This window comes from Perna viridis, chromosome 13, assembly GCF_037379345.1.
Source record: "Perna viridis isolate PV_CMFRI_1.1 ecotype Kerala chromosome 13, ASM3737934v1, whole genome shotgun sequence".
Taxonomy (NCBI): Eukaryota; Metazoa; Mollusca; class Bivalvia; order Mytilida; family Mytilidae; genus Perna; species Perna viridis.
In genome coordinates, this window is record NC_142457.1 from 6,970,696 (window position 1) to 6,981,343 (window position 10,648).

General features: G+C 30.9%; 1 protein-coding gene across 1 annotated transcript; it reads right to left on the bottom strand.

Moving 5' to 3' along the window:
* Positions 1–2,571: 2,571 nt before the first annotated feature.
* LOC148599407 (perlucin-like protein) lies at positions 2,572–7,261 on the bottom strand. The gene is made up of 4 exons (XM_088558892.1): positions 7,126–7,261; positions 4,639–4,721; positions 3,170–3,263; positions 2,572–2,831 (listed from the first exon to the last, which is right to left on the bottom strand). The coding sequence occupies exons 1-4, from the start codon at positions 7,196–7,198 to the stop codon at positions 2,590–2,592; spliced, it is 492 nt and encodes a 163-aa protein (XP_088415018.1). The 5' UTR covers positions 7,199–7,261; the 3' UTR covers positions 2,572–2,589.
* Between the last annotated feature and the right edge of the window lie 3,387 nt (positions 7,262–10,648).

Below are 10,648 nucleotides of genomic sequence, written 5' to 3' on the forward strand. Positions count from 1 at the left end.
TTAGAACGATAAACAATATGGCAAAATTAATTTATATTAGAACTACTTACAAGTAATTTTAATCTTTAATGAAATAAACACAAACACATATACTCACAAATTGAATGTGCACCTTAAATTTGTTCACAACAAAGTGTCAAAAAGTCAAAGAACATTGTGAGCAGTTTATTTGTTTAGATTGAACTTAGTGTGGGCAGGGAAGAGCCTTCTGATAATAACGACCTATACAAAGGCTTTAACATTCTACCTTTATGGTAGAAATTACCTATAATCTAAAACTACAGAAGTACTGAACTAAATGTGAAAATATTCAACCTTCTTTTAATTTATTAGTCAATTATTAAGATAATTATTTTTATTTGTAAATTCACATGCTAGTTTATACACCAATGGTAATATTCCTAAATTTCAAACGAAAAGAAAACTAGGCGTTAGTCAGTTATATAACTATATAAAAATAAAGATATAAAAATGTTATACTTTATGCCATAAAATGTGTGCTTTCTTTCGTGTATTTTAGCTCACCTGGCCGAAGGCCAAGTAAGCTACTGCTATCACTTGGCGTCTGTCGTCTCCGGTAACAATTAGAAAAAATCTTCTTCTCTTACACTACTTGACCAATTGGAAATAAACTTAGTATAAATGCCTCTTGGAGTATTCTGCATAAAACTGATCTGAAATTTTTGATCCGTCGGAAAACATGGCGCCGTTACTATAAATAGACTATAGGGGTAAGACAGTAGTTTTTCGCACATATCTCAAAATTCTTACGTTTAGCCAACGTGTGACTAAGCAATAGTGTTCCGCATGATGAGATCTATCTGTGGTCCAATTGACGTTTTAATTTATTTAGCCATGTTGGACTTTTTTGACTGTTTTTGGTATTTTTTTTTCTTTACATATCTTCTCCTCTGACACTAATTGACCAAAAAGCATGGCTGCCGTAACTAAAAAGTTGACATACAGTCAGACAGTAGTTTTTCGCATATTATATCTTTAAAACCGTTAGGTTAACCACATTCTTTCAACTGCTAAAATGATCCTTATCATAAGGCCTACAAAAGTCTTGACAGGATCAATGTTATCAGCCGACTTCTTGTAATAGCAACTGCCCTTGAAAGGTTGAAAATGTTTTTTTTTTGTTTTGTTTTGTTTTTTATTTTTATTTTTTTTTCAATTAATGTTTTTGTATTTTTACAGTTTTCACCCAACATCTTGAAAACTATGATAGATAGAAAGAAACCTTCCATTGCTAAAATGATCCTAATGATAAGTCCTACCCAATTTTTGTTTGGGTCAATATTGTTGAAGAACTACTTGTTAAATGTATTGTCCTTCAAAGGCAAAAAATAAACCAGGTGAGCGATTCAGGTTCCTGGGAGCCTCTCGTTTTGTCGCATTTCAAATCTGCACTTTTTCATTATTATATTTGTTTCCTGACGGTTTACACATTTGTACAGAAGAAAGTGATTAGATTATGTTTCGTTGACTTATATAATGTATAACAAAGTCCTAAATTGGATGATTTTATCAGTTTGTAAAATTAAAGAACTGTACAATAACCGACTATTTCATCATTTTGGTATTGGCGTTTCAGTTACAACAACTTAATTAACATCGTATTGTTATTAAGTGTCAGTTGCACCATCAGAATCAAGAAAAATAAACAACATTTTCCATATCATGTTGGGCCATTGACTTACAATTTCATTGACACGCACTGAAAATAAACATTGTAAAGGCAGATATTTTGTGAAATATCGGGTAAAGAAGCGTCGTTTTGTATAAATCCGCCAACTGACGGTCGGTATAGAAATACAGCCGATTTCGAAGAGTGCTGTAAACAAATCTAAGGTAAAGTCAAGTCTGTACCGGTCTTCATATTTGTGTATGTGTAACATACTGAAATTTGCTATTGGAAACCGATGATGCAGGGATCAAATAATTGTCTTTTCAAATGCAGAAACCACATCGTATTGTTATCTTATGAGTATCCCTGAAGATCTGTCGTAGGTTTTATTCTATTGTTTTCTTTATATTGTTTTACGAAAATAGTATTCAACACAATACAAGTTTATCTATTGATATTAACAGTCAAATACTTTAACTGAATGGGATTCATGATATTAAATGTAGTTTAATGCATTAAGATATCCAGTAACAGCTACAACTAAAGAGTCTTAGTATTAGAGTTTTGGATATATCAAATTATTCTTTAAGCTTTACTCCAGGACCCAAAGAAGGCCTTTGTTGAAAAGAAACGACTCATATCAAACTAGAGTTACTCAACTCTCCGGTTCTTTATGGTTTGTCACATATCATGTAGTGTTGAAAAACAACAAATAGTGTATTGACCAACAATATCCGACATCAACTTGCAGAATATAATGGGAAAGAAAAAGAAACCTGATTTAAAAAAAAATGTGTGTTTGAATTCGTTTACTTTTTTAAACTTATACTCAGTGTTTTACATTTGATGAGAAGTTCCTAAAATGTAAGAAGTCATGTGGTACCCATTAAACAGGAGGTCTTTACCGTGACAACATTGATTGATATGAAATAAAGATACTATTTTTCTAGATTATGTCTTTACTTTTCACAAATAAATCCTCCATTAAAACTTATGTCATGGCAAGATACATCATGAAGTTGATCATGGTCACCTGAATAGAAGAACATGCAGTCTTGTGGTGCAGCATTTGTGCCATCAGGCTGATTTCTACCGAAGGCAAAATAGGTCATCTTTGTCATGTTACCCCTCTTTATCCATCTCCAGTCACCACCAGGTTTATAACGATTTATATTACGTCCACCGACAATAAAGTGTAGACCTATCAATATCAAATCGAATATTTATGAATAAGAAATGAAAATAAATAAATAAACAAAATAACCACGTTATGTACTGGCAGAAACACCACACATGCTAAAGTGTCGATATTTATACTGATAATAAGCATAAGATAATAGAAAAAATAGAAAGTATACTGCTTCTGAAATCGTTCTTGTGTGTACTTCTAAGTGATATCATTTTTTTCACATAAAATGCTCTCCAAACAAATGCCACATTGTAGACATGCCCATTACGAAACACCGACTATTGTCAACATCTCTTAATCCTAACAAGTATGTCTGAACACGGTTTACCGTAAAAGAAGCCCTTACTTACCTGTTTTCATCTGTTTAATTTCATATTGTAAAAGCAAAGCTTCTTCCAATGTCTCAAGATTCGCCAGGTAGGCCTTCCGGTGAGCACAGAGTACCTTAAACAATGTAAGCACCATATAACATCTTTATAGTATATATTATGTAGTAATTATTTTTCGAAACAGTATTATAAATGTGACATTGTTTTAATACTGGATGGTTTTCCACAAAGTTGATGTTTTCTCTTTGGAAATCTAATAGGAGATGATTTTGATTTTCTATTACTTTTAATATCTAGGTGTTTTCCTTAAGCACTCTCTCTCTCATATGGTAATTTCATTTCCCAACTGGCCCTTTTACTCGGATTTGTAATACTGTATCAGAACTTAATGGAGACAATAGATTCCTCATATATTTGATTTTGCATCAGACATGTTGATGTTACAAATATCAACAATATCTGTACATGTACATCGTAAATGATGCTGCAAATAACCAATAGCACCCACAGGATCTTAAATTAATAATTGTGTCCCTAACCAAGTGTTTGTATGAATGTATAATCTAGGAAGCACTTACGTTCGTAAAGGTTGGTCATCGTTTTAGTATTGTAATATTCTAGTCCTTGTCCATTTAATACCTGACGGTAATGCTTCGAATCAAGTCTTATGTGAGTTATTGACCGAATCATAATATCAAAGGTTCTGACGTTACTGTCATTCTTTAAAACGTTCAGTTTAATTTAACTGCAAGTGTCCGAATTTTATTAGTGGCTTTTTCATTTTGGTTGTACCGAGTTCATTGAGATGTTTCATGGAAAGAATTGGATGAATAATTTAGTGAGTTCAATTGTGATTAGTAGCAGAAAACGTTAACTATTGATATTAGTTTCAAATAAAATTATCATTGAATTTAATGATCTTTTAAATCTCATATGTATTTGACCTGCGACTTAAAATTCTGGCATTCTAAAATCGTTTCACTTCAGAACTGAGTTTGCGACGAATATCAAAGGGACGACATTAATTTCCTTGTGACGTTTCCATTATGTACACATTGCACGTACTTACAAGACTCTTTTGAAGTTTAAGTTTTTTTTTGTTTTTTTGTTTTTTTGTTTTTTGTTTTTGTTTTTGTTTTTTTTTTAGTCGACGTTTAAGAAATCTTTTTAGATTTTAAAATATTGGTTAGATACACGTAAGGCCAGTGTAGACATACTCCCGTCCATAGTCATGAGGTGTTTTTCATTAATGTATATCTTTGTTTGTTTTTTTACTTTTTACTTTCAGTTTTGTATTAAACAATTGTCATCATTGGTTAATTATCATTGTTGCTAAACTTATTCAAAGTAGTGTTAACACTTAATTAAGAGTATTGGATGGTCTCTTAAAATATTTACTATCAAAGTCATATGCCGATGCATCTGTTACATTTTACCAAATGTTCTTTTTATATTAATCGCGGACTGAAAACAAATCCCAATAAACTTACGAAAGCTGTATCAGGCGAAACCTTATATCGGCGAAACAAATAACAATTTGACTTTATTCTTTTCCAAGGATATGCACAACTGTCTAAAACCAAAATTATATATATGAATGATATCACTCTGATAAATGATCAGTTTCTTGTAGCATCGATTGTCTCAAAAAGTGTTGATTCATTTTGTTACAAAAATAATAATGGAAAACTTTATTAAGCCAGCAATAATATAAAAAAAAAAACAAAGGTACGTAGCAAAATCATCTACTTGTTTAACAAAAGAGCTTTCTGAACGATTAACCAAAATTGTTGTCCGCGGTGAAGAAAAAAAAAAACAGAAAACAAAAAACAAAAACTGCGACATTGAACAACAAGTGATCTGAATGCTAGAATTTTCTCTCGACAACATATTTGTAACTTTTAGGGGCATAGTTCTTCAATAAAATATGAAAATTTCAATGGTCACTAGTTGTGTCCTCTCTTAGACAATCAGGTTTCTTATTCTTATGATAATTCTTTTAAAATGTCGTGAAAGACAAAAATGTTAAAAAGGCTAGATAGTGTAATAATGTTGCTTAAGAGACACAACTCTTAGAAATCACTGAAACGTTTGTATTCAGAATTTTACGTCAATCTCATGTAAGGATCAAAGTAACTTGGACTGATTTCATAGCTTGATAGGGTTTGGTGAAATTGAATACGGTACAAACATATCACTGATTTCTAGACGTATGTACATTACCCTAGGTCTATCTCCTTAATATCATATCGTGTTTCCTTAATAATAATCCTAAAATTTGAAAAATGGCTTCGGTTTATTTATCTACCAGAACTAGGTATTGAAGAGGCCACTGACACGGCTTCGTCTGCGTCATTCTTTAGATCTTCAGCTCGAATTTGACGACAGTAGTCATCCCAGTGCGATAATGCATGACAAACGAGATGAATTTAAAGTTAAAATGTATAAATTTCTATAAAATCTTTTTTGTGCAGTAATATACGAGCTAGTCTTGCACGTGGTGTTTATATGTCAGAGTTGTTTAGGTATGACAAAGCTGGTAGCGACTAATCTGACTTCTTAAGACGTTCACTTTCCTCAAACGCTGCCTAAACAGTTTTATTCCCGACATCCATATCTAATAGGAAATATTCTGACAAACAAATTATAGATGATGAGTTTTCATAATGTCTACAAATTAATTTTCTGTAGTTTTTATATGTGTTTTATTATTTTTTTATTATTAGCTTTAGGCACTTTCATTAAGTATTTTTTTTTTAAATTCGTGGCTAGGATTTATTTGTTTATATCATATTAATGGTTTTTTGTTCTTATTTTTTCGACTGTTGCCAAAAGTTTATCAAAACGGTCATTCTGTGTTTACCCTTCATTAAATTAGAAAATATAAATTTTAAACATGGATGTTGTCTGGTTTAGCAAAACGATTAACCTTTGACGGATTTACATAACTTACAAATCAAATCACAGTAAAAAAGCCCGAAAACAATAAAACGGCTGAAAATGGGCAAATAAGATAAGAGTACAAAATTACAAAACAATAATCCAATTCACTATAAAATTAAGTCCAAAATAAATCTGACAAAATAGATATAACCCACCGGAGCAGCTGGTACCGAAATGGCCCTGACATGTTACAGTTACGTCAAACTAAATGGTGGATAAATCTAGGTTTTACAGAGTGTTAACCTTTTTCTTCCATTTCAGCGTGACTATACCAGTGGTGATGGAAAAACATTTGCATTCTATTGTTATAATCAGAAAATCAACGCCTACCTCAGCAAAAAATAACAAAAAAAACCACTACTCAATGTTTTAGGAGAAACTGAGTATTTTTCAAACAAGTACTTATATACAAAAAAAAAGAATTTAATAAGAGACCTGTTAAGACGAATTTCTTCATACCCCTGATCCAGGAGTCTGTTACGCAGATAGTTATGGTATTCAAAGAAATCAAAGTAGTTGCTCCAATGAATCAGTTGTAATTAAAACACCATATGATGATGAATGGATACACATTTTATTTTGTGCTCAAAAGTCATCTGTGATCGACGATTTACTGATACAGTTTTAGATCCCTGCCAAGAATTAAATGCTGGTACATATATATGTTGATTTACCCCATTAAAATAACATCGGGTCATTTAAAAGTACGACAACTCAAAAGACATAAATTAGAGCTTTTTATGTAAAATAATAGGCATAATATACAATAATGAAACCATTTGATTAAGTGATTTGGAAATATCACAATTAAGTCGAGCAATGCAAAGAAAGCATGGTGGATCATCAACCAAAATGATATTGGACATTAAAAATTAAAGAATTGAGATGTATTTTATAAAATTACATGTATTTACAGCTAAAATGTTTATAGTATGTAATATATAATTATTTATAATACATATTCTACGCTGTACTACATGAAGTGTTGAATCTTACCACTTAATACTTCGTTTAAAATTAAACGTTGTACTTACCGTTTCTCTTGTGACATCGGCAATACATGATGCATATAAAAAGGATCATTGTCACTAGTTTAGTATTCATCATAATGTATTCTATTTTAGAATTACGAGTAACCCTTTTTACCTACCATATATTCCTGTTTTGTTTATACAGTATTGCCTATTGTAACATATGGTTTGGTATTTAAAATAAGTGTATTTGATTTCATCATTACAAATATTGATTTTGAATTTCACATTAGAAGCTAACATAATACCAGTGCATAATAAAATCGATTTGCTTTCCACTCTGCTAGATTCAGACATAAAATAATGGATCTATAGTATCAACAATAATAATAAAAAAACTGCTATAGCTTGTAAATACACCAGTATGCTTGTCATCTGTTTTAATTGCTCGATATAATATAATAACGTTGATATGTTCGGATGAAGTAAGAAGAAGAACAGGTTGTTAGTGATGTTTTCTAGTAAAATGCAAGATAATCAAGATGCCTAGGGTGAATTGTAGGTGAAACGTTATTAAAGCTAATATGCCTAACGCAACAAAAATGAAATGAAACATTTTATTTCAAGAAACAAAATGACGCTGAATTAAATACAAGTTCTAACTATAGATATCATGCTTTGAATTTGGTCCATTTTTCTTTTATTGTTTGATAATTTGGTGCTGTGTTTTCCTTACAAAACCACTATTGACAGAAATTACAGTATATTATTCTTAACAGCAGCTCATTGGGTGGTTCTAGAGGACGCTTACCCTACCGGTGTAACTGATCCATGCTCCCAGTTTTTACTGGAGTCCGATTTGCTTTTTTTCAAATTTGTATATATGATTTTAGTTACTTTGTGTTCTTTGTTATGTTTGTCCCTGTATCATATTCCTTTGATCACCGCTATTCCTTTGGTTCCCTTGATTATTCCCTCAATATTATCCTAAAATCCATGTGTTTAACGGGTCATACCAATAACATTAAAGTATGTTGACATGAACATGAACATATATAATGCTTTGTCATCTGAGACAAGTTTCAACACATATGTTCAGTATGAACTTTAAATTTTGATCATAAAAAAAAAACCCAAAAAAGCATTTATTATAGTTGAATTGTTTAAAATCTTTATGATTAATTTCATTCAACAACAAACTCTTTTATTGTAATGTATCCACTTTAAACAAATGTCAACTGTATAACCAACAAATAACATATAACAATCCAATTGTTCATTCCTTGTCAAAAAGGCCTATGTACCAAGTATAGCTAACATCAGTTGTACAGATTCATAATGACCTTGTATGTAATAAAATGTCATTTTCTCTTTCAGGTTATATTGTAGCAGCAAAGCTTCTTTCAGCGCCTTAAGGTTCGCCAAGGAAGCGATAATAATAACACAAAATACACCACACATATTTTTTCGAGAGAGTAAACGGCTGTATTTGCGAGAAATAAAAACATTAATTTGTGGTTTGTAGCTTCAGGTCAGGAAGCTTAAAAATTGCATCAAAGTTGTTTCATTTTCGTACACTTTGTAAATGCAATAAGGAACCAATTCAGTCTAGGAAAAAATACTCGCTAGCTAAAATAGTTAAATACAAATCGAATCATAGCTTTTCTCATAATAGGAATGACCAAAACAGTCAACAATATGACACTCAGATGTTTATGGTTATTTCATGTTCTTTGTCATACTTGTCTGTTGTTCCTGCTCAAGTTTACCCCTAGGTTGGATTCTTTAGATTTCCACTAGAATCATGGTTTCTTTTACCTATAATTCTACAGTTTTTTTTCATTTAATTTGTCAAACGATAACACAACAAAATGCAGCAAAATGAATCGAAACTTTATGATTCAAAATGAGATAAAATCAAAATAAAACGAAACAATCAAAACAAATCAAAACGCATATGTATCTTCTTTAAACAGTGTTTTCAAATTGAAAGGTGGCATGATTTTTTATTATGTTTCACCTGTCTCATAATATTATTTTCAAAATTTAAATGAAATTAATATTTTTCAAATTAATTTGATTGGTATGACCTTTTACCACTGGAGAGTGATAACATTGAGTGAAATCGGTTTCAATTGTTTAATTAACTGCTGTCGTCATTCGTATTTCATTACATTATTTCGTAAGCAATTCTAGATATCACAAATTAACGGATTTAAATTTCATCATGCTGGTGAAACAACTACAGACTATTAGATAAATAACATTGGATGCAAAATCGTTACAAAACTAGCAAAATTTAGAAAACAAAAACTGATGTCAAGCGCAGAATACAATTTTTTTTTTACATAGTAATGAATTAGATAAAAAAATAATCTGCCATTATGAAGAAATAAAGTATTACGTTACAGAGTCGAAATCAGATCAGGAATTGCCCCCTTAGGATTATTGTGCTTAATTTTATTCTCTCTGAATAGAAACAAAAAGTTTAAGTCAATTTGGTAAAAGTGAAAATTTGTTTGTTTCTGTATTATGTATGGCAGCAAATTGCTCAGCAGGACCAAAAGACTGGGAACCATTTTGGAATGGCTCCCAGGTTTTGATTTATCACTCTTTTTTGTTATTATTGTCACGAAACTACATGTCTTATCTTCGATGGTATTTTTTTCTAGACAATGATTTAAATAAAACAATAAAACAAAAAAATCTGACAATGTCCCTAGACTTTTGAAATAAAACCATTTCACACTATCTACGTTGAAGCTTTGAAAAGATAATGGCGTCTAAAATGTCAAACAATCATTTACAGAAAAAAAAATAATCAACTCTAAAGCACAAAATATAAGTTGAAGCTTGTCATGACACTAAAGAACAAACCAATCCCAACCTGCAATAGCATCGTTACGATAAATAATGGGATAAGCTTCCCGTTTTATGGATTATGGGGTCATAAAAATGGGGCTATATGAAATTAGGAAATGGAGAATGGGGATTTGGAATGTGGGAATGAGAAATGAAGCGAGGGAATTATTTTGATGGGTCAATCCAAAAATCAGTTCTATCTTTTTCCGCATGCCACAGACCTATCATATATTTATGGGAGTAATTTTAAGAGTTTAAAAAAGTTATCGAAAAGAAGTTTGAATTTTAAAATGAATTACATGAATCGCGGTTCGTCTCTAATTAACATATTTAATATTTAGTAGTAAGGTTCTGGTTATTGTAGTTTAAAAATAGTTTTGCTTTTACGATATAATAAAACAAAGACTTAGTAATTGTTCATTAAAGAAGGGGAAAAAATGTTGCATGAAGCACATTTTCTATATAACTAGAAATTGGGTACAGTTTCTATTCTTTTTAAACTCATATGAATGCTTCTTTTAGGGTTTAAACATTTATATTACAAAAGTTAATATATGGACATGCAATACATCTGTAATTACAACATTCGGAAATAAACGTTTTACCTTTTAAATATGAACTAAAGGAAGTAAATATGTAAATACGTTATTTTGGATCATTTAAAAAAATCGTTCACAGTATCATGCAGCTTGGAATGACTAGTATACACATTGCCAGTGTTGCG